Source organism: Sminthopsis crassicaudata, chromosome 3, assembly GCF_048593235.1.
Source record: "Sminthopsis crassicaudata isolate SCR6 chromosome 3, ASM4859323v1, whole genome shotgun sequence".
Taxonomy (NCBI): Eukaryota; Metazoa; Chordata; class Mammalia; order Dasyuromorphia; family Dasyuridae; genus Sminthopsis; species Sminthopsis crassicaudata.
This window is the reverse complement of record NC_133619.1, coordinates 529195365-529221008: the sequence shown is the minus strand read 5'-3', so window position 1 is coordinate 529221008 and position 25644 is coordinate 529195365. Positions and strand designations below refer to the sequence as shown.

Below are 25644 nucleotides of genomic sequence, written 5' to 3'. Positions count from 1 at the left end.
TTAGGGAGTGGTTGAACAAGTTGTGGTATATGAGTGTAATGGAGTACTGTTCTATAAGAAATGATGAGCAGGCTGATTTCAGAAAAACCTGGAAAGACTTTCATGAAGTGATGGTAAGTAAAGTGAGCAGAAATAGGAGAATATTCTACACAATAAAAGCAGTATTGTGTAATGATCAACACTTGATAGACTTAGCTCTTCTTAGCAATATAGTGACCCAAGATAATTCTAATTAGACTTGTGATGGAAAATGCCCTCCACATGCAGAGAAAGGATGGAGTCAGAATGCAGATCAAAGCATATTTTCACTAATTTTTTGGTTTTTTTTTTTCTTTTCAAGCTTTTCTGAAATCAGCCTGTTTATCATTTCTTATAGAATAAGACAACTGCACAACATTCATATACCATATGAATACCAGCCATTCTCCAACTGATGGGCATCCAGTTTCTGGCCACTACAAAAAAGGCTGCTACAAACATTTTTGCACATGTGGGTCCCTTTCCTTCCTTTAAGATCTCTTTGGGGTATCCAGTAGAGACATGGCTTGATCAAAAGGTATGCACAGTTTAATAGCCTTTTGGGCATAGATTCATATTGTTCTCCAAAATAGTTGGATCAGTGTTATAAGAGAATTCAGTACATGTATTTAATACTTACTATAGTTCTATAAGATTCACACCTTTTATAAAAGAACATATATAAGCTAGGAACCTCAGCCAGGATTCAGTCAGGGAAATTCAGAAGCCAGAGAAGGCAGGCAGCAATTCAAGTCCTCAGAACCAAGGCCAGACTGAAAGTCTCTCCAGAAAGCTGCCCAGCCCCAGGAAGGAGATAATAAAAGATCTGGACTATAAGAAAGCTAAGTGGGTCACAAGAAAGGAGACAAGACTTGGAAAGAGACAATAAAGGATTTGGCCTTTCACCCACATGTGGTGATTACTGAACTCAAACAAAGGCTGCCTCCAGAGACCCCAAGAAAACCTCAATAGAGAATATTACATTTTAAAGAGAATATTACAGATCAGTGCACTACTCTCCCAACAATGTATGTGTCCCAGTTTTCCCACAACCCCTCCAGTATTTGTCATTATCTTTTCCTGTCATTTTAGCCAATCTACATCTGACTAACTACCTTAGAGTTGCCTTAATTTGCATTTCTCTGACCAATAATGTCAAAGAAAAAAATTATCAAGGGAATTAATAGATAGGAAGAAGGCTTAATAGTATCAGATCTCACAATATCCTATATAATCACTAAAACAATTTGGTACTGAGTAATAAACAGAGATATTCATCAGTGGAACAGGTCAGGTACATGATATATAGAAGCCAAGGTCCCAGAATCCCAAATACAAAACTCATGACTGGATTAAAAATTATTTGGAAAACTTGAAAGAAGTCTGGCAGAAACTAAGTATAAACCAATATATTATGTCACATGGCAAAAAAAAAGTTCCAAATGAGTTGGTAATTTAGCCATAAAGGATAATATAAAAAACAAATCGAAGGACCATAGAGGGAATTACCTGTCACATCTATGGAAGGAGAAGAGTTATAGCCATAGTAGGTAAGTTGAATAAATTTAATTATATAAGATTAAAAAACTTTGCACAAACAAAACCAAATAATTATAGTTATAGGAAAAACAGAAAATGGGCATCATGTACATGTGTGTGTGCTTGTAGCAAAATTCTCTGTTAAAAGTCTCACTTCTAATATATATTGAAAACTGAATCGTATTTATAAGAATAAGTGTCATCTCCCATTGATAAATGGTCAAAAGATGAATAGGCAGTTTTGAGAGGATGGATTTCAAGTTATCAATAGTCATATTTTTTTAAATGCTCTAAATCACTGGTGTCAAACTTAAATAGGAAAGGAACCTTGGCACTGCAAATTAACTTGGAAAGCAAAAAATTAAAATGATACATGTTGTATTTTTATTATGTTAAGCATTTCCCAATTTCATTTCAGTGGAATTCTACACCACCACCCAAGTTCAACACTTCTGCTCTAAATCATTAGAGAAATGCAAATTTAAAATAAATTCAGATTGGTTAAGAGCCAAAAAAAGAAAATGAGAAATGCTAAAGGAGCTATAGAAAAAACAGATGTTTTAATGCTTTGTTAGTAGACTTGTGAACTTGTCCTTATATTTTGTAAAGCAGTTTGGAAATGAAACTAAACTAAAAAGATTGTGAACTGATACCCAAAAAGAGATCAAAGAAAGAGCAAAAAGGACCCATATGTACAACAAATATTTATAGTAACTCTTTTCATAGTGGCAAAAAGTTGGAAAATGATGGGATGCTCATCAATTATGGAATGATTGGTCAAGCTATGAGAGCTGATGGTATAGAGAATGCAAATTGATCAGATTTATCAAAATTGAAATTGAAGCATTTTTTCTCCTCTCCTTCCTCTCTTCCTTTCACCTTTCCTCTCTATCCTTTCCTTTCTACTTTCTTTCCTTCTTCTTTCCCTTCTCTCCCTTTTTACCTCTTTTCTTCCCTTTTTTCAAACAGAATTACTTGTCAAGTGGGGGGGCCTTATTAGCTAAGCTATAGAACAATACCTGAACCTTTGGAATTGTGATTGGCCATTACTATGATCAGAATTCCTAAGTCTTTCAAAATGTTTTTGTCTTTATTATTGTCAGTATGTAAATTATGCTCCTAGTTTTGCTCATTTCACTTTGCATTGTTTCCATAGACTTTCCAGCTTTCTCTGAAATTCATAATTTCTTACAATAAATAATATTCTCTCACATAATATACTGGAATTTATTCAGCTATTCCACATTTAATGATCAGCTCCTCAGTTTCCAATTCTTGTGGTGACAAGAGCTGAATTAATATTTTTGCACATCTTTAGGGTTGGGTTTTTTTAATTTGTTTGAGCCTTTGCAATTGGCAATAATTGTGTTGTTGTTCAATCATATCTGATTTTTCAATGACCTCATTTTTGGGGTTTCTTGTCAAAGATATTAAAGTGGTTTGCTACTTTTTCCTCCAACTAACTTTGCAGGTAAGGAATTAAGGAAATCAGAGTTAAGTGATTTGCCCAATGTTGTGCCAATTGCAAAAGCTTCTAATTGTTACTGTATGAAGCCATATTTAAACTCATATCTTTCTGATACTAAGCTTGGCCAATATGCTACCTAGCTGCCCCTTGGCAGTAATAGTCATGCTTTATTTTTGTTTACGAAACTAAATCTGATTCACACATGAATGGCAGAATTCACATGAAAGCTATTGGAATGGAATTGATCCAAGGGTCTCCTAGAGTGGTAGAAACTTAAGATCATAAGGACTTCTAGTCCAAAGCCTTCTCTGAATACCTAGTCTCTATGGGACTCAATATGAATCAAGTTCTAGCAATGTCAGAATTTCAGTAGTGTCTTTATATTCTTGCATTATATCAATTATGTTGAGCTGAATCACATCATAAGCCCCCCAAACCTCCAATCTTAAAAATCTATTTTTGCTATAGGGATTAAATACAAGAGATGTAAGTCTGCAGATTTATAGTTATCATATACACTATGTGAATTTACAACTATCATGTATTTCTTTATTAGGTTCTTATAAGTGTCTTTTTACATCAATAAATTTTAAGCTGTTTTTGAGAAAGAAAAATGCTAGTATAAAGGAATGTTAAGTAAAAATCTTTTGTGTGGTTTTTAGAAGGTCTGATAAACTTTGTTAGCCAATTTATTGCAGCAACTTGAGAGGATTGGCAATAGTTTTGACTAGTCCTATTGTAATAAGTGAGACTGCTGTTTTAGGTGAAATCTTTTTGCAATCCTGAATATATTTTTAAGCTTCATTCTTAGTTTTTTTGTGTGTGTGTGTCCTTGGGCCAACCTTAAATGACTATTTCAAGAATAATACCAGCAGCTCAATGAGAATGAAATCTGATCTCTAAGGCCAGTAGATATCTGTTTCTGAGAATAAACTTAGGAGGGCAAGCTTAAGAAGGTTATGGTTAATTTTCCTACAAAAGAAATCTGTCTACCTGGGTCCACATATGTGGCTTCTTTTAGTTTTTCTGAGCCTTGGGCATATGCCATTAGGACCAGTATTGATGTGTTATAATCAGGTCCTTGCTTCTAGCAAATATCTCTAAGCAGGGTAAGATATATTATGATTTTTTTAAAAATTGTGATTCTCTTATTCTGTTCAGTCTGATATTATAGGATGTACTTGCTCTCAGTGATATGTGATATAATTGATGAGTTCACCCAAAAATATGATTATTTGAACTTGCTGTTTAAAACCTATGGTATTGTAACTAAGTCTGATTCCAGGTACAATTATTAAGATGAACTGCAAATGGAGTTCTCATGGCATGAGCTTAGGTAAGAGTCTACAGACTCGATTCCTCTTGAATGAAAAGCATATCACCATTTAAGCCTAGCTCAATTTATCACTGATGATCCCTTTTCTCTGCAGAAATTTTTAAGTGATCCCAGGTATATAAGAATATAAAAAAGTATACAAATCAAACATTTAATTATAATAAATCTTAATTCTGGGACCCCTATAGTCAGTTATGGGATCCCATATGGAGTCAGGAGCCACAGTTTGAAAAGTTTTGATGTATACAATTCTTACTTGGGACTTATGAAGTTTGGAGAACATTTTCTCCTTACTATAGCTATGTACATAATTCTCCTTTTATGGCAGATTTCTATAATCATCCTAATTTATTAGTATGAACACATTATTAAGTAATCTTTTAGGCAAACACTGGGGCTATATCTGAACTACTATAATAAGATGAAGGCAAAGATTTGAACTATTTAGCCTATGATTTAAATCCTTTCTATATTCTAAACTAAGTAAATGAGTATTTGATCTTGTCACCTGCCTGTTACTAGTGATATACTTGTGTTTAAAAAAAGTCCTAGGGGTAGCTAGTTGGTGTAGTAGATAGAGCACCAGCTCTGAAGTCAGGAGGATGTGAGTCCAAATCTAGCTTCAGACACTTAACACTTTCTGCCTGCGTTACCTTGGGCAAGTCACTTAACCTCAATTGTCTCAGCCAAAAAAAAAAAAAAAAGTCCTTAAATGTTTTAAAATAATGTACGAATAATTGAGCATTGATGTAACACTGTATGGAACCAAGCTGTTATTCTAATAATTATTAAGACTAAATCACAAATAGTCAAAGGATATGAACAATTTTCAGATGAAGAAATTGAAACTATTTGTAGTCATATGAAAAGGTATTCCAAATCACTACTTATCAGAGAAATACAAATTAAGACACCTCTCAGATTGACTAAGATTACAGGAAAAGATAATGACGAATGTTGGAGGGGATGTGGGAAAACTGGGACACTGATGCATTGTTGGTGGAGTTGTGAACAGATCCAGCCATTCTGGAGAGCAATTTGGAACTATGTTCAAAAAGTTATCAAACTGTGCATACCCTTTGACCCAGAAGTGTTGCTATTGGGCTTATATCCCAAAGAGATCTTAAAGGTGGGAAAGGGACCCACATGTGCAGAAATATTTGTGGCAGCCCTTTTTGTAGTGGCAACAAACTGGAAAATGAATGGACGCCTATCACTTGGAGAATGGCTGAATAAGTTATGGTATATGAATGTAATGGAATGTTGTTGTTCTGTAAGAAACAACCAGCAGGATGATTTCAGAGAGGCCTGGAGAGACTTACATGAATTGATGCTAAGTGAAATGAGCAGAACCAGGAGATTATTACATATTTCAACAATAATACAATATGATGATCAATTCTGATGGACATAGCTCTCTTCAACAATGAGATGATTCAAACCACTTCCAATTGTTCACTGATGAAGAGAGCCATTGACACCCAAAGAGAGGACTGTGGGAGCTGAGTGTGGACCACGATGTAGTATTCTCATTCTTTCTGTTGTGGTTTGCTTGCATTTTATTTTCTTCCCCAGTTTTTTTCCTTCTTGATCTGACTTTTCTTGTGTAGCAAGATAACTGTATAAATATATATACATATATTGGATTTAACACATATTTTAATATATTTAACATGTATTGGTCTACCTGTCATCTAGGGAAGGGGGTGAGGGAAAAGAAGGGATAATTTGGAACTGAAGGCTTTGCAAGGATCAATGCTGAAAAATTAGCCATGCATGTTTTATATAAAAAGTTTTAATTTTAAAAAATAATTAATTTTTAAAAGACTAAATCACACCAGCCCTGAAGTCAGGAGGCCCCGAGTTCAAATATGATCTCAGATACTTAACACTGTGGCCCTGACCAAGTCACTTAACCCCAATTGCCTCAGTAAAAAAACAAACAAAAAAAAAAAAAACACTAAATCAGAAACATCTTCAAATTTGTTATGAAGAAAAGAATTTTAGTGCAATCTGTTTCCATAGAAAAGAGTAATTTAAAGAATATTTTCTATTACATAAATGGGAAATATCAATTTTATTTGAATTTATTATTTAATTTGGAATTACTACCTGGGTATTGAGCATGCCCTGCAGTACAAACATGTTTTATTATCAAAAACATATTTGCCACTTACTGTTTCGAAACTGATTATTCAACATATTTATATTTCCTATTTCAGAATCTTTTATTACAATTGAAATTTATATGGCAACTTTTAAGATAATTAAGTTGTGTATAATAGGTAATTTTCTTACAAAAAGTGTTCTGTTATTAATTTCTTAGCATAATCATCCTCTTGGGATGGAAAATGAGCAGCTAAGTAAGTGTAAGGTAAGTGGCTAAAAGGTAATAAAAACAAGTGAATAAAATTTTATTTTTAGTGAAAAATTTTTTTAAGTAACAAGACCAAATACTTATGTATGCCAAATACAAGAATTGATTTCAGGATTTTCTGATTTTTCAGTTTGTATTTGAATTTCCTAAAAATACCAATGTGAAAATTTGCTAACCTACATCATAAGACATTATAGGTTAAAAAACTGAAGTTCCTTCCCATTCTAGTGGTGAAGAATGAAATAGATGATGAAATAAAACACCAGATAGTTGGATGAAGGCAGAATCTACTCCAATTAAAAAGATATCTTTTAGCCTTAGCCTATATAACTATATTAATAGGCAGATTATCAAATTTCATAACTAAAAGGATCATTCTACAAGTCAGATCCTCATAGATTCTTTTTACTTCTCCCTTGGCCTATTGTAGGCAGTATCTAAATATTTGGTTAAGGTTGTGAGGTTATAGGATGCAGTCAGACCCTACCTGTATCAGGTCACCAGAATGATGATGTTAGTTACCACAATGATGGAGTGTGGCGTGAGGTCCCCAAGTACATTGGGATTATTGGCTGGTCATCCCAAAAGAGTCACCCCAAAAGAATTGTAGGCATAGACCTACAAATCAAGAGGCTAAATGATTTTATTATACTACTAAGAATGGGCTAAATTTCAAGAGGAGTTAGCAAGGAAAGAGGTTTTAGCAATTAACAAGAGAAAAGACAAGTTCCTTAGTGGAACTCACAGTTAACTAGGAGGAAGATGCCATAAGATAGGAATACACCACTGACTGGACTGGCAGACTAAATTCACAGATAAATTAGCAAGAATCTACAATATAAGCAAATCTTTTACAGGGGAAATATAACCTTGGGGGTTGGACATCATAATTTGGCTTTCTGATTGGATATAATAAAGGTGGGGTTTCTAGAGACCTTCACATGGGATGAATCTATAATCAAAAGTCTACTTGAACAAAAAACTTTTAAGAGCAAAAGGCCCACTTAAGGCTAAGATGGTTTCCCTGTTTGCTTTAGGAGTATTATAATCCTATGACTGCTTCAGGCTTTCTCTATCAATACCCACCTAGATACCCAGGATCTCATCATAGGTAAGGATAAGAGCAACAAGGAGCAGAAAAATATAAATTCTCTGGTTTAGAAATTTCTAACTTGATGTTATTAGGTTTGAGCTAGTTCTTATTATCTGACTGGATTATTTGCAAAACAAACTTGAATTGTGTTAAGATCTATTTTGTAAGATATTTAACAGAAAAGGGAAACTTGAAGAAAACAAATTCACTAGAATTTGCTATGAAGTCTCACAGATTCATGAAGTCCAGGAGAGATCTCCAGAGAATCAAAAGACTGCATCAGATGTTTTCAGAATAAGGAAGTTTTATGAAATGAAACTTCTGGGCCTTAAGAAATGATGGATCAATGAAAAGTGACAATTTTAGCTGTTGCCCCGGCTCCAATGATTCTGTCACTTTCTCTCATGGAGTTCATTAGAACAAAAGGATCTTTTACCTTTTCCATGCATATTTCGCCACTGTCACTTTCAGGAACGTCATTAAAGCAAAAGGGCCTTTTACCTTTTTCCACTGCTACCTTAATACAAATACTGGGATTTTCCCCATATATACCTGATCTGAAATTGTCTAAAGATTTTGGAAATCTCCTCTGAGATCATCCAGTTTTCCTGCTCTTCCCAATCTCCTATTTTTTTCTTCTCTATATAAACCCTCATCTTACTCTGCTGGACGGCTGTTTCCCTTAAAGGAGAACCCTGCTCTCTCCCTTAAGAGGAACATCAAAGAGCATCACCACAGTCTCCTTTAAATCCCCAAACAAATGCCTTTAATGGGCTGGACACTTGTCTGAGCCTGAATTTTGTCAAGGACACTCGGTAAATAAATGGGCCCTTCCCTTTATATTTCTTCCTTGTGCGCCTGTGCTGTATAACACCTGCTTGCTTGCTGGGGCTCGCCTCAAACAAGCTTCTGTCAATGTCAGGATCAATTTATTTTCCCTTTCTGCGTATTGCAGTGGCTTTCCAGTTAGTTAATTACTCCTTGAGAGAACTGCCTTCTCAGAGTCAGAGAGGGGAAATGACAGAAAATTGTCAATACCAAACGTACCACGAATTGCCACAACCTCCTAAGAAATCCTGGAAATGTTACAATTCCAGAAATGCCCTGGTATTCCTATGCTTCAGGCCAATTAGGTTGTTCCGCACCTTAAGCCCCATCCCGGAAGTTTTCCTTCCGAATAATGTCCCTCCCCGCTCCCAACAAAGTAGCGCCTGACTCTCACGCCTTCTGTTCGGACTCAAGGCACCAAGGGCGAAACAGCCGGAATGAAGTGGTTTTATGGCTCTGACTGCCAGGCGGCAGGCTTCTCGTGTGACCAGGCCTGGCCACTTCTTAGTATCTCCCCCCTCCTAAAGCTATAAAGAACCTTTTCGTGGGTCTCTTGAGGGGAATCATTGTGTGCTCTTCACTCAGGTGACAGCTTTGCTAGTCTGTTACCCCAATTAAAATTCTTTGTTCGTTAACTTCATTTATTTCGGGACGACATTTATAAAAGAATGCCTTGGCTTAGAGGAACTCTATCCTGAAGCTCGACCTTTTTCAGCCTAGAAAATACACTCCGATACCTAACTCCGAAGTCTCTCTCTCAGTCGCTTCCCTTCCTCCTACCCGCCCAGTCCTTAAGGCTGTTCAGGCGACTGTCTCCCACTTCCGTTTTCTGACTCTCAGCCAACGGTGTCTCGCTGAACTGGGAGGCATATTCCTATTGGTGGAGGCGAGGGGTGTGGTTGCTGGTGGAGGTGAAGGAGACTGTTCCCGCCCAAGATCCCCAGCCTAACCCCGAGGCTGGTGGCTTGTGGTTGCTTCTGTTATCCACACGTAACCCTTGGCTAAGCAAGCTTAGCGCCTTCACCGAATCCTGTAGGCGCCTGCGTTAGCCCCCGAAGTAGCTGAGAGACATGTCGCTGCTGGCGTTTCGTTTAGGCCGAGGATATTTCTCGGCCGGTCCTCCCCTCCGGAAGTCGCTGCGGGTGAGGAGCCCCCTGGGTCGGGCTGAACCGTTACCCCGGGAGGGCGGGCAGGTGGAGACCCTCCTGCTTCCCTGCCTTGGGGGTAGACGTGAAGATCTCCCGGAGCAGGGAGAACTTCCGGATCTGAGGGAGGACAATCAGACTGGTGAACCCTAGCACTCAGGGTGGGCCTGGCGCTTTTGCGCTCAGCGTTGAGGGGGGTGGGAGGACTACAACTACGAGACCCTTTCTCCTTTTCCCAGCCCCCCCTTCCCTCCCCCAACATAGCTCCTGCCTTCAAGGAACAAGGCACAGGCAACGAGCGGTTTTTAAGCGCTTTCTGTGCGCTGGGCACGGTGTAAGCAGTGGGTGGGGTGGCGGGAGACAGCCTGGCAGTAACTGGGTACCTAATAGATACACCCAGAGCAATTAGAAGGTATTACTACAGAAGAGGAAGGCGCTGGAGACTCAGAAAATGCATTTGGAGCAGAGTCTTGAAGCCGGGGAAAGGGCAAGGGTAACAGAACAACATTTCAGGCACGGAGGGGGCTGGTGCTGGTGCTGCCCGGAAGAGGCACTTTGGTTTTCCTTGGCTTCTGCTCCAGCTGTCAAGGTCACCAGTCCCAGCTCCCGAAGTAGCCCCAAACTTTCAGTGGTTGCTTTAGTGCAATCTTCTGGAATATCTCACCAAATTGGACATTGACGTTACGGAAGCGAGAGCTCCATAATAAAGCTGCTGATTTTGTTGTTTTTGCTCGTTAAGTTTGTAAAATTCGGGGCTTTGTTGAAGAGTTTGATTCCAGTTTTGTTCCTTTTATACAATGTTATCCTTATTTAAATCGGGTACTTTTCGGAGGAGTGGAAAGGGTTAACCGAAATACTAGATGATGAAAAGACTGAAAGAAATAACTCTCTTTGAGCTCCTGAAAAAGTTATTTTAAAGACATGCGCAGTATGTACTCTTGATTAAATCTTTCAGTAATTGCTAATCGAATGCAGATAGGGCAGAACATTGTGTGATATACAAATGAATGAAATGTAGCATGAAGGAGCATTCAACATTTATGGGAGAATAAGACTTGTACCGAATATCTATAGGACTGAATAGTTTTGCAGCTCAGCATGCTTTTATTGGACTTGGTTCTAAATCCAAGGGCAGTCACTTATGACCTTATTTTCCTTATATTTAAAGTGAAGAGATTAGTTGGTTATTATAAAAGTATTTAGCGGGCACTTAGCCCATAGAAGATGCTATATAAATGTTTATTTCCTTCCCTTCCCCCTAACTCTGACACTCTATCATAATATGAAATAAAAGACTCAACTGATAACAAGATTAGTTGGACAAGTTGAACTCAGCAGGAGGAGGAAAGCTGGCTGGATTGCCATTAGAAAGTTGGGAGGTAAGAAGAGGAAGAGAGCATTTTTGTATTGGCTTAGAGCATGGGGGAAGGGATTGACAGAAACTTACTGGTAATGTAAACCACCAGCTGTTTAAGGGCTGGGACTGTTCATTTTTGTCTTTATATCTCTAACAACTAGCACAGATTAGGAAGGCTTTGACTACTAGATTAAGGAGTTTGGTTTCTTTTTTGGTAGTCGTTTGGGGGAAGAAAATGATGGTAAAAAGGAGAATTTGAAAGTTTTTAAGCAAGGAATGATATGAATGGCAGTTTATGAAAATTAATCTTGTAAAACATATCTTTTAGAGATTCTTTTCTAACAAGATATCTTTTATTCACAAATCTTATTCAAGATTCCTTGAAAAAAAAAAACAAAGTAAATTTGTTATTGATTGTTCTGGTCATAAACAAATATTAGGTAAAATAATAAAATTTAAAAAAAGTAAGGGAGGTAATACTGCCCAAAATTGTTTGCCAGTGTGATGGAGAAATTACATAATAGAATCTTAAGTTCTCAATAGAAGGTGATCTCTTGCAGGTGCTTCTATTTGTAGTTCAGGCTGTGATTTCATCAAGTTCCAGAACATTATTAACTGTAACTTCTGGGAAAAGGGCCAGTTAGTCTACACAGGAAAAAAACAAACAGAGGAAGAATTTTGCCCAGGTTGATATAGTTGAATGAATCTTAATTTATAAGATGTAAGACAGCATAAATAAAGAAGTTGAACTCAGCAAGAGGCAGAAAACTGGCTGTATTGCCATTAGAAAATTTCAAAGTTCTTTTAATAACCCCATATCTTTCTAAGAAACAAAGACCTCTCCCCCTTTTTTTAAACCAATATTGTGTGTGTGTGTGTGTTTTTAACAAGATAGCAGTATATTGTTATGCTTGTGAGGTGGGGAACACAACAGTGTCTGAAGAATCAAAAAATACATAAGGAAATGGGAGACAACATACCATGAAGAAAATTTCATGGAGTTGGAATAGGAGTAAAGGATATCATCAAGAAAAATATGATAGAAAAAAAGTTTAGTTGATCATATGTCAGGGTTGAGGGATGACAGTTGGGAAGTCAGAATGCCTATATCTTCATGATACCAAGAGAAATTGAGGAAGGCACCTAACACACTGGGTTGATTTCCTCTTGATTCAGCTTGTGGCTGAAAATTTCCTTTTTAAAAAGCTTTTTATTTTCGAAACATATGATAGTTTTCAACATTCACCCTTGCAAAACTTTGTGTTCCAATTCTTTTTCTCCCTCCTTTTCCCTCGCCCCCTCCCCTAGATGACAAGTAATCCAATATGTTAAACATATGCAATTCTTGTATACACATTTCCACAATTATCATGCTGCATAAGAAAAATGAGATCAAAAAGGAAAAAATGATAAATAAAACAAAATCCAAATAAACAACAACAAAAAAGTGAAAATACTATGTTGTGATCCACACTTAGTTCCTGTAGTCCTTTTTCTGGGTGTAGATGGCTCTCTCCATCAAAATTGGATCCAATCACCATTGGAACTGGCCTGAATCACCTTCATGTTGAAAAGAAACACGTCCATCAGAATTGATCATCATATGATCTTCTTGCTATATACAACGTTCTCTTGGTTCTATTCATTTTATTCAGCATCAAATAATGTAAGTCTCAGGCCTTTCTGAAATCATCCTGCTGATAGTTTCTTATAGAACAATAATATTACATAACATTCATATACGATAACTTATTTAACCATCCCCCAACTTATGAACATCCACTTATTTGCCAGTTCCTTACCACTACAAAAAGGGCTGCCACAAACATTTTTGCACATGTGGGTTCTTTTCCCTTTTTCATGATCTCTTTGGGATATAAGCCCAGTACAAACACTTCTGGATATGCACAGTTTGATAGCCCTTTGGGCATAGTTCCATATTGCTCTCCAGAATGGTTGGATCAACATTCGTCATTATCTTTTCCTGTCATCTTAGCCAATTTTAGAGGTGTATAGTACTACCTCAGAGTTGTCTTACTTTACATTTCTCTGACCAATTGTTATTTAGAGCATTTTTTCATATGACTAGAAATGGTTTGAATTTCTTCATCTGAAAATTGCCTCTTCAATGCATACAAATGTCATGATCAGACATGAATTAGCCATGATCTGCATTATTGGAGGGAAAATCAAAAAATCACAGATCCATTTGAGTATTTGAATTGTGTTTAATATTGCATCAGAATGTAGGAGTGAATTAGAAAGGAAAACGACAGAATGACAAACTATATTGTAAGAAAATAAGATATTATCTAGATTTGAATTAAAGTCCCATACTCTAATGGCATCAAAGGGAATGAGAAGGAAGATTATAAGATTGGGATGGCTTTAGTGACTGAATAGAGACACTAGATATTGACCACCAACAACTGATCAAAATAGTAACTTCCTGTTATTCCTGGGGTGCAGAGAGGTCTTGTGTCCAGAGCCAGGAAAGCCAATTCCAATAAGCAGATCCCTCCTAGAAAGCCTATTCTCATCATACAACCCACATGAAATCAAGCAGGTCATTCCCCTGAATGCAACCAGCAAGTCCCACAAACGCTTGGAATTCCACAAGACCAGAGCAGAACCCTCACATGTGTGTTTTCAATAGGCATAGAGGAGTCAAAGCTGATGTTGCTTATGGGGAAAATGGTGTAATTAATAGAAATGGGAAAATCAGGACAACCTGATTTTTGGTTAAGGGGTCAAGGAAATAAGATAAATTTGGCTTTAGACATGTTGAACAACATTTAAGTGAAAAATTTTAATAGGTTTTTGGAGCTGCAACATGAATTGAGGATGGAAGAGGGAAGGAGGACAAGGCTGGAGAGAGAAAATTTTGTGGGCCTTCCATAAAGAGAGGATAGTTGAGTTTGAGTTTATATTAAAATCTCCAAGAAATAAGGTAAAGAAAAACTAAACCTGGTAAGAAACAATTAAAGGAAATGTCCCTTACCATATTACTTCTTAAAAACTTTCAGTGGTTTCCTTTTGCCTAATAAGGAAAAATACTCCTGACATTTAAGCCCTTTGCAAAAGAATGGCTCCAATCTTTCCAGTTGTATTTAATAACAATAATATTAAAAATAATTAATATTTATTATAGAGCTTTAAGTTTTGTAAAACATCTTACAGATACTATCTATATACTATTCTAACGGCAACTCTGAGAGGTAGGTACTAATATTTATTCCCCTTTTTACAGATGAGGAAACAGGCAGATTGTGGTTAAGTGACTTGCTACTGTCACAAAGCTAGCTAATACCTGAAGCTGAAAGTGTGCCATGGTATAATCCTCCTTAGGTGATTCATTGTTTGAAGAAGGCATACTGTTTCCTACTTCTGTTTTTTTTCCAGATTTCCACAAAATGTCAAAATTCCTTTCAGGCCAGGCTCAGTTGCTATCCTGTGAAGAATTGAGCTTATTTCCTGCATCTCCTTTCTTTTCCCTCTCCCTGTTTTAATTTTTTTTTTCCTATTCAAAAGTTTCTTACAGCAGTTTGTTTTGATCTTTTCTTTTCCTTACTATACTATAAATGTAAAGATAGTTTTCAACATTCATTTTTGTAAAATTTTGAGTTCCAAAATTTTCCCCTTCCCTTCCTTTCTTCTTCCTCCCCAAGCTAGCAAGCAGTCTGATAGGGTTCTACATTCATTTTTTACATATTTCTATATGAGTCATGTTGGAAAAGAAGAAAATCAAAACAAAAGGGGAAAACCACAAGAAAGGAAAAACAAAAAGGTAAAAATAGTGTGTTTTGATCTTCATGCAGTTTCTATACTTTTTTCTCTAGATGTGTATAACATTTTTCATCTAAAGTTTATTGAAATTGCCTTGGATCACTATATTGCTGAAAAGAGCAAATTCTATCATAGATTATTATCATACTATCTTGCTATTATTATATACAATGTTTTTCTGGTTCTGCTTGCTTCACTCAATATCAATTCATGTAAATCTTTTCTGAACTTTTCTGAAATCAGCCTGGTCTTCATATCTTATAGAACAATAGTATTCCATTACATTCATATATCAAAACTTTTTTTCAGCCATTCCCCAAATGATTAGTAACCATTCAATTTCAATTCTTTGCTACCACAAAAAGATCCATTACAAACATTTTTGCAAAATGTGGGTAATTTTCCCTCTTTTATGATTTCTTTGCAATACAGACTCAATAGTGGCACTGCTGGATTAAAGGGTATAGCTCTTTGGGGATGGTTCCAAATTGTTTTCCAGAATGGCTGGATTGGTTCACAACTCTACCAATAAATAATATATTAAGCGTCCCAGTTTTCCCAACTCCTCCAACATTTATCATTATCTTTTCCTGTCATTTTAGCCAATTTAAGAGGTATGAAAATGATACCTCAGAATTGCTTTAATTTGCATTTTTCTATTCAATAGTAATTTGGAGCATTTTCTCATATGACTACAGGTAGCTTTAATTTCTGCATCTGAAAATTTCCTATTCATGTCCTTTGACCATTTATCATTGGGGGAATGATTTATATCCTTATAAATTTGTCTAATTTCTCAATATGTTTTTAAAATGAGGCCTTTATTAGAAACTTGACTGTAAAAATTATTTTCCAGTGTTCCCAAGACTTTGGAAGTCCATATTCCACTCTTAAAAACAAATATGCTTTAACATTGGAAATCACATTAAAGAATAGGCATTGTTATTCTCTAATTGATAAATGGTCAAAGGATATGAACAATTTTCAGATGAAGAAATTAAAGTCAATATTTATAGTCTTATGAAAAAAAGTGCTCTAAATCACTAATTCATGTTGGCCCATTCCTACTCTGTTCCAATTAGTGTTAATCTTATGATTAACCATCTTATGACCATTTGGAACAAGTTAAAACCACCACCTCATACCTCTCAGATTGGCTAAGATGATAGGAAAAGGTAATGATAAATGTTAGAGGAGATGTGGGAAAATTGGGACACTGATACATTGTTGGTAGCGTTGTGAACTGATCCAGCCATTCTGGAGAGCATTTTGGAACTATGCTCAAAGAGCTATCAAATCATGCATACTCTTTAATCTAGCAGTGTTACTACTGGATCTGTATCTCAATAAGATCATGGAAGAGGGGAAGGGACCCACGATCCACATGTACAAGAATGTTTGTAGCAGCCCTTTTGGAAGGGGCAAGGAATTGGGGGATAAATGGACGCCCATCAGTTGGGAAATGGCTGGATAAGTTATAGTATATGAATATAGTAGAATATTATTGTCTTGTGAGAAATAAGTGAGCTGGTTTCAGACGGACCAGTGCTAGGTGAAGTGAGCGGAGACAAGAGAATGTTTTGCATAGTGACCATGGGCTTGTGTGATGGTCAGCTGTGGTGGACTTGTCTCTTCTCACTGGTGTGTGGTCCCATGCCATCCAGATACCCAGAGGGAGAAGTGTGGAGCCTGCGGGCAGATCAAGGCATAGTATCTTCACCAATTTTTTTTGCATTTTCTTTCTAATGGTTTTCCCCTTTGTTCTAATTTTCCTTTCACAACATGACTAATATGGAAATTAGTTTAAAATGTTTATTTTATTTAATAATTTCTTATTTAATGTTTAAAATTATTATACATATATAACATATATCAGATTGCTTGCTGTCTGGAGAGGTTGGGGTGAAGTAAAGAGGAATTAAAAATCTTACAAAAATGAATGTTGAAAAATTAAAATATACCCATACCCATAATTGATCTCTGTATTTAATGAAAATAGGGAAAGAACTCAATCTGTGACTTCATCAGTAGAGGAAATTCCTTTTGCTTATGCATGTCAGCACCTTCTCTACTACTTACAGTCTTAAAGAGTTTTCCAGAGAGTTAAGTAACTTGCCTAGGGTCACCCAGCTTGTGTATCAGAGAAAGGACTCGAACTCAAGTCTTGTTGGCTTCTGGGTAGCTTCCTATCCATTATTCCTCCACTATTCAAGGCCAATTTTAGTAATATCCATAAAGAAAGATAGATGTATTCTCAAATTTCCTCTTTAGAGTCATGTTTTTGTTAAAATTGATTTGCATAGTGTTCAGATGCATTTTTGTCCTTTTTCTTTACATTTTTTATTCCTTGTTTATGTTGTTTTGTTGGTTCTGCTTAATTAATTTTATTTCATTTAATACTTTGCCTTCTCCCTCTCCCCCCCCACTGTCAGTATTTATATTCTTAATTTCTTTATTGCACTATAATATCCCATGACATTTTTATACCACAGTTGGTTTAGATATTTCTCAATTGATAAAGATTCCAATTCTTTGTTGTTGTATGTATTTTTGTGTATATATGGAACTTTTCCTTTTATCTGTCACCTTTTTAAGAAATGGCTCTTGAGCGGTATAGCTGAGAAACAAATACCAAAATTCTGTCAGGCTAAGGCCATGTTTTTTTATTTATTTTGAACACCTAAATTAGAGTCTTGCAGATAGTAAGCTTTCAATACTTGTTTTTAAATCAAGTATTTATTAACCATCTAATTTATCCCTTTATTAGTTACTGGGATACAAAGATGAAAATAAAATAATCCTTGCCCCTAAGGAACTTAAATTCTATAAGAGGAAAAAATCATGTATAATAAGTAAGTGTAAAATGCATACCAACAAAAGGTAGTTTGAGAGAAGACACTGGTTGGCGACTGAACTTAATTAAATTACCATGTGGTGATTTTTTTAAAGAGGGAAGAAATTGAACAATATTTATATAGAGAGAAGAAACTTTCTTTGTCCAAAAACTGATGTACATTTCTGAATTTTGATCTTGTTGGCAACTATTCCTGAGATCAAAGTAGAAAGAAAGAAAAAAAAATCAATCATTTTTTCTTTCCCATCTGAAAAAAACAAAAACAAAAACTTCTAAGTAGTAAATAGGCTGCTTATATAATATGAAATCATCCACAGATATTTAATGTATTCTAGGACTACATTTCAACCAAATAGAGATAATTAACATGTTATAGGACTACATTCCAACTAAATAAGCTTTTGTCTAGTTTCAGTAGGTTAGTTCAGATATTTCAGGGTGATAAACTTTAAAATTAAACCTGCAACCCGGTAATTTTCTGTGACAGAATATCCTGCTATTTGACATTATTTATATTAAACACTTATAAACATATTTCCATTTTAGGAATTGAATTTTGTTCATCGGAGCTATACACCAAGTACCACTTTGAATGTAAGTACAAAAATTCCTGTTTTTTTGATATCTATATTTAAAACTTCTTGGGTAAAAAGAGGTCGCTAGTAGGAAAAATTTAAGAAGCCATTTTCTTAGCCACCTTCCCTATCTATAGCAGAGTATTCTGCTTTAAACAAATTGCCCTTGTTCCTCCCCATAACTTTTTTCTTATAGGAATTCTCTCTCTTTTGCACTTGTGCTATCATATAACTAGCTCTTGAGATCTGAAATACAGATTTAATCATAGCAATTCCAGAGGAGTATGACTAGGGAATTGTGAGGAATATCTTTTATTTGTTTATATGTATGTGTAATGTACCTATACATATATATGTCTGTATATATATATATATATATATATATATATATATATATATATATATATATATATATGATAAATATAAATACACACACACATATATATGATTTTGCTGGATATTTTTACATTGTTTCTGAAGTAACTCAATAACATTTTTTTTAATTTTTTTTTTTTTTTTGCCAACAGAGTAATATTTCACTTTGTCTAGGGCTAAACAGGAGAGTTTGGATTCAAATGGGAGGGGAAGGATCCTTTGCTTTTGTTACAAGCAAGTATTCCTGTAGTACAGGTTTCCTTCAAAGTAGAGGCATTTATTTATTTTGCAGTTAAAAATAGGCAAGGCAAATTTCCAATTTGTGATGGAGAGAGCCATCTTCATCCAGAGAGAGGGCTATGGGGACTGAATGCAGATTATAACATAGTATTTTCACCTTTATTATTGTTATTGTTTGCTTGCTAGCTTTTTTCTTTCTTATTTTTTTTCTCTTTTTGTTCTGATTTTTCTTATGCAGCATGATAAATATATGTTAGAAGAATTATACATGTTTAATCTGTATCATTTTGCTTGCTATCTAGAGGAGTGGGGGAAGTGGGGAAGGAGGGAGAGAAATTTGGAACACCAAGGTTTTGCCAGGATGAATATTGTATATGTATGAACTTTGAAAAAAAAAAAAAGTTTTTATTATGGGGGGGGGGAAGAGCAAGGCAACCCTTTCAGAATTTTTAATTACTTTCTGAGTTTGACTTTATTTCATTAATTACCAGCACCTAACTGAATGTAGAAGAAAATTGTTATGTGAGGACAATAATGGATATGTTGATCAAATATGATATTCTGTATCTGACTTAAATTCTTATTTAATAGCACATGGAGCCAAGGCATTTTTTGGTATTTAAATACTGATATGATTTGTCTTCTTGATGATAGTTTGGGGATTTCATATTTTCCTTCCTTAGGTAAATAGAAAATTACTTAAAGAGTATTATTTATATAATTTTATTAAATTCTGTCTTATTAGGAAGTGGTCATAGTCAGTGCAAAAAGGACGCCTATTGGATCTTTTCTAGGATCTCTTTCCTCACTTCCAGCCACTAAACTTGGTTCTGTAGCAATTCAAGGAGCCATTGAAGCAGCAGGTATGTAACTACCTTGTGCTTGGGGGGAAATGGAGCACTGAGCTTGAAGTAGAGAGAGCTAAGAAATGAAATAAGGAGCTCAAATCCAGCTCATTAGACACTCACTAGCTATGTGACTTTGGTCAAATCACATAATCCTTACCTTATTTCCTCAGCTATAACATGGGGATAATTACACCTATCTCACAGGGTGATTATAAGGATCAAATGAAATCATATTTGTAAAGTACTTACCACAGTACCTGGTGTTATAATAGGTGCTTAATAAATGTATTCCCTTCCTTTCCTGCTGTCCCTTCCCTTAATAAATGTTATTGAGGACTTGTTAAAATACAAAATGCTCTACCAGCTATTGTTGGGAAAGAGGAAGTTATGAAATTCAGCTTGCCTCTTCAGGAGTTTTAAATTAGATATATGCCTACAAAATGTTATATAGACAATATAAATACCTCATGATATTATTATAATACAATAGAAATAAGGGTTCAGTTAGCTAGGAAAGGATCTTAGAGATTGACCAGTTCTCGATATCTATTTCTTGCAAATCCTTGAAGGAAGAAAAGAGCTAATAAATCTAGGCATCTGGGATCATAAACCTAAGCTGGAAAGTTGAGGCACAAAAGGCCAAAGAGTGTGGGATATTGGATGGGGACAGTGATTCTCAAAACCAAGTACTGACATCAGGAATATAAATTCATAATGAGGTTTCCATATATGCTTTGTCCCCAAAGGTAGAACTGATCTCCGAGATTGGGCAGTCCTGGGCCTGCATGGAAAAGTCAGTAGTATAACTGGGAATAGAGGATTGAGGGATCCTAAATCTAGTGCTGGAAAGGGCCTCAGAGATCAGTGGATTCAATTCCCTCACTTTGCAGATGATGAAACTGAGACCTAAGGTTAGTCCAAATTATACACATAGTAATTATTAGAGGTGGGATTTGAACTTAGATCCTCTGACTTTAGTGTAAGTGTTTTTTCCATTGGAGTTGAGAGCAAGACAATAACTGATATTTACATGTGTTAAGTATTATATGAATTTAATAGAGGAAGTAAGTGGTCTTGGAATGCTTTCTGGAAGTAGATCTTGAACTGGTCTTGGGAGGATTGATAGGCAGAGAGGATGAGTAGAATATGTTTGAGATTGAGAACATAGAATGAGTATAAGTTTAGAGGAAAGAAGAACTGTTTTGTGTTTGGGGTATCTCAAGAGGGGAAGATAAAGTTTAAAAAGATTGATTGAGATCTTTTGACTTGTCAAATTTGAAACCACTGAAGAATAACATGAAAGCAGTGTTTTTAGCAAGATTAATTTAGCAATAATGTGCAGAATTAATAAAGAACTAGAGACAAACTAATTAGGAAGATATTATAATCGTTTACATCTAAGTTGAGGGGCCTAGATTAAAGTGGGAGCAATAGGAGGAGAAAGGGATATATTCAAGAGGATTTTTGAACAAAAAATATATTCAATTTGGAGATTAACAGGGTCGGGGGTTTGAGGGTTAGAGAGGAGGCAGGAAAGGAGAGGATGGAAGGGAAGAATTATCTCGGATTTTAAGCCACAGTGACTAGAAGAATAATGGTGCTACTGCCAAAGATAGCAAAATCATGAAGCAGTTTTGGCAGGAAATGGGATTTAAATTTTAAATGTTGAATTTGAGTGGTATTACTTGGCTTAAGTGTAATTAACTACAGGTAAGCAAGTTGAAATAGCTGATAGAGTGCTGAATTTGGCATTAGGAAGACCTGCATTTGAAGTCCAACCTCTAATATTTATTAGTTGTACTGTACTGTCCATGAGCAAATCTTTTGACAGCTCTTTAAATCTTAGTGGGATTAAAGAGAAAAGAACATATCTAAAATATATAGGATTATAGTTAAATTGTAATCTGCATAAATTCCCACACTGATGAAATGACAGATTTTTGTATATTGTAGACATTTGAAGATTATTTGAGTTGAGATCAATGTAAAGGTCAGGGCTACATGTGAGATTTAGGAATCATTTTTGCAAAAGTAAGAATTGCCACTATAAAAAGATGAGTATCCCAAAGACAGTTATGCAAAAAAGTTAAAAGCAGGGAACTGGAGTTCAAATATTAGGAAATATCCAAATCTATCAGGGTAGAAATGTCAAAAAGAAATAGTGAAAAATGAAAGAAAAAGGCGAGTCAGAATATGAAAAGTAGAACAATGTGCAGTAAATATTTTTAGAAGAGTGAGGGATTTTATCAACATCATCATGCTACTTTTGGGAGGTTGAAATGAATGAGTGAGCACACATTGTGTGCATGTTTTTCCCAGAAAATGTTTTATGAAGTCAAGAGGACCTGTGTTCAAATCTGGCCTTAGTCACTTATAACACTTCCTGGCTGTGTGACCCTGGGCAAGTCACTTAACTCTAATTGCCTCAGCAAATAATAATAATAATAATAATAATAATAAGATGCAGTGAATTAGATAGATTTTTTTTGGAAGTATCCTTTTTGCTTCTAAATGACAAAATTAGGTCATAGAGGTAAAAATATACTTTTCAATTAATAATGTGTTTATTAAGTATGTGCAAGGCACAATTGATAACATTTATGGGCAGAAAGTTCTTTTGAAAAATAGTTAAGTAATGAAAAATTTCATTTGACTAAGGCTCTTTTATTTTTTATGAAGATGTACTAGACAACTCAGGGGACAAAGTTTATAACCAAATAAATGAGTAGTACTTAGAATAGGGTTACTACATACTTTGTTATGTGATGTATTCATTGATGTGTAAGATGTTGACATGCCAATTGTTTTGTTTTAAGGGATTCCCAAGGAAGAAGTCAAAGAAGCTTACATGGGCAATGTTCTGCAAGGGGGTGAAGGACAAGCACCAGCCAGGCAGGCTGTGATTGGAGCAGGTATGAGTAGTTTTTTGATTATTTTTCCTAATATGGTAATATGGACAGAGACCTAACTATCCTCAGAGTCAGGAAGACTTGTTCAAGTGCCAAATACTTTCTGTAAGAACCTGTAGAAGTCACTGAAAATCTTAGGACTATCAGCATCTTTCCAAGACTGCAATTTGTGGAACAGTTATCAATCTTTGCTGGTAGAAGGAATTTCCTTTTTTTCTTTATTAAAGCTTTTTATTTTTCAAAACATATATGTGGACAGTTCTTCAATGTTAGCCCTCGGAAAACCTTGTGTTCCAATTTCCCCCCTCTTCTTCCACCCCCTCTCATAGTTGGCAAGTAGTCCAATATATGTTAAATATGTTAGAAATATGTTAAATCCAATATATGTGTGTGTGTGTGTGTGTGTGTGTGTGTGTGTGTGTGTGTGTATATATATATATATATATATATATATATATATATATGTTTTATACAATTGTCTTGCTGCACAAGAAAAAACCAAATCAAACCAGAAAAAAAGGAAGCAAAATAAACTGCAAGCAAACATCAACAAAAAGAGTGAAAATGGCTATGTTGTATTCCACACTCTGTTCCCATAGTTCTCTCTCTGGGTGTAGATGGCTCTCTTCATCACTAAACAATTGAAACTGGTTTGAATCATCTTATTTTTGAAGAGAGCCACGTCCCTCAGAATTAATCATCATATAATCTTATTGTTGCTGTATATAATGATCTCCTGGTTCTGCTCCTTTCACTTAGTATCAGTTCATGTAAGTCTCTCCAGGCCTCTCTGAAGTCATTCTATTGGTCATTTCTTACAGAACAATAAAATTCCATAAATTATGTAACAATAAATTACATAACTTATTCAGCCAAGAAATTTCTTAAAATAAGAAAAATACAGTCTTATTTTTTTCTTAAAAGCTTTAAAGTTTAGAAAATCTTGTAATATAATTTTTCATTATAGTTTGATGGAATATTATTAGTGAGATATTGTGGTATAATGAAAAAGAAAAGAATTTGAAACTAGGAATGAAGAATCCTGCTTTCTATATGACCCTAGGCTCTCTGGTCTATAATGTATCTATATCTATCTCTGTAATGACGAGGTTGGATTAGATATTCTTGGGGGAGGAGTGTGAGGGGAATAGACAGGCACATTATTTGAAGTAGACTGCTCAGTTTATTCAGAAGTAAAATTGCATATTGGCATGGAGATGTTCATGTACGCTGAAGTTATCCTTCAGGAAGCACAGCTTTATTCAAAGCATTTACCTAATTAGTAGTGTTATTTAATCGGGAAAAAGTATCTGAATGATTTGGGAGAATGACTTAATTATCCTTGTTCTAGGTTTACCTATCTCCATTCCATGCACCACTGTCAATAAAGTTTGTGCATCAGGAATGAAATCTATTATGATGGCATCTCAGAACCTAATGTGTGGCCATCAGGTAAGATGAATACTTGCTTTTTAAATTTATAATTAAAATAGCAGAGGCATCAGACTTAGAGAGTCTACTATTAAATTAACAGAGCTGGTCACCAGGGTCAGAAAAAACTAGATTCAATTCTCAATTTCAGACACATAATATAATAACTGTGTGAGCCTGGGCAGAATATTTAGTGTCTCTTTGCTCCCAGAGAAGCCTATCAACTTTATGCTGCGGAATAGTGACCCATGTCCATTGGTAGAGTGAATTCACTTGGGAATTCAGTATACCAATGAAAGTCACAGGTCAAGATAAAATGAGAGTACATTGTAGCTGTTATCATGACTCATGAACGCTCATGAACAAATACATTTGCCAAGATTGAATAAGATGCTCCAGTATTAAGATCCCTTGGTTTCCAAAGTAGTGTTTTTTCTATTACGGTGTTAGAGCCTTTCCCAGATGCACACAGTATGTGTCAGGCAGGATTGGAACCTGGAATACTTGGCTTCTAGACTAGTTCTGGGCATTATGGCATGACAGCTTTTGTATAAGAAATTAAAGAATGAACTTCTCTTCTTTGTGTAACTGGTTAAATATCTATGATTTTGAGAAATATTTTGGTAGGTATTTTTTATTATTCAAATAAGTGATATAGTTTTATATTCCCCCTCCCCATTCTTCAAATATCTTTACTTTTTTCACTTAATGTATGTCCTCTTAACTACTACTACTTCTTCTTGTTCTTGTTCTTCTTCTTTCTCCTCCTGCTCCTCCTTCTTGTGGATTTTTCTCTTCCTCTTCCCTTAGAACTATTGGGGCTACATTGCTTGGAATTCACATTTTGTAGTTTCTGGTTGCTTCCAAAGTCCATGCCATAGATTTCTAACGATGCTGGAACTTTCTTGTGGGAGTTTTCCATTCTTGTTAGCTCTTGATTTGGTCCTGGATTATCTGGGGGACTCCATTTCTTATTGTCTATGGGCCTCTGACTTACTGTGAAATATACTACATTAGATGAAGTCTCTTGAGTTTATAATTGGATTACTTGGTTATTATTTGGTCTGGTATAATTTTTAGAATTTTGTTATAATATGTTTTTGATAGCTAGTTTTTCTGCCATAGTTCTGGTCACCATCTTAGAAGCTTTTTTTGGTAGATGTTTTTTGGCAAGGTTGTTGGGGTCACACAGCTAATAAGAGATGAACTATAGTCCTCACTCCAAGGCTAGTGCTCCATCCATTGCATCATCACCTAGATTTAATAACTGGTTGCTAATCTTATTAACAAGTACAGTTTTGGGAATGGTGGAATGTATTAATATTCTAGACAGTTAATATGATATAATTACTGTTTTTTAAAATTCATTTTGTATGTCTTGGCTTTGTATTTTACTATTTTCTCAACTTTCCATAGAATAAATGATACCTGTTTAATATCTTCATTGTATCCCTCCAAACCAGCA

General features: G+C 35.4%; 1 protein-coding gene across 1 annotated transcript in view; it reads left to right on the top strand.

The window, feature by feature from the left end:
- The first annotated feature begins 9519 nt into the window (after window positions 1-9519).
- The window catches only part of ACAT1 (acetyl-CoA acetyltransferase 1), a 34142-nt gene continuing 18017 nt past the window's right edge, over window positions 9520-25644 (top strand). Inside the window, exons 1-5 of the mRNA XM_074304334.1 lie at window positions 9520-9801; window positions 18348-18395; window positions 19737-19854; window positions 22656-22751; window positions 24100-24200. Coding sequence (XP_074160435.1) covers window positions 9730-9801; window positions 18348-18395; window positions 19737-19854; window positions 22656-22751; window positions 24100-24200 — 435 coding nt within the window. The 5' untranslated portion in view covers window positions 9520-9729. The remainder of the gene's footprint in view (window positions 9802-18347; window positions 18396-19736; window positions 19855-22655; window positions 22752-24099; window positions 24201-25644) is intronic.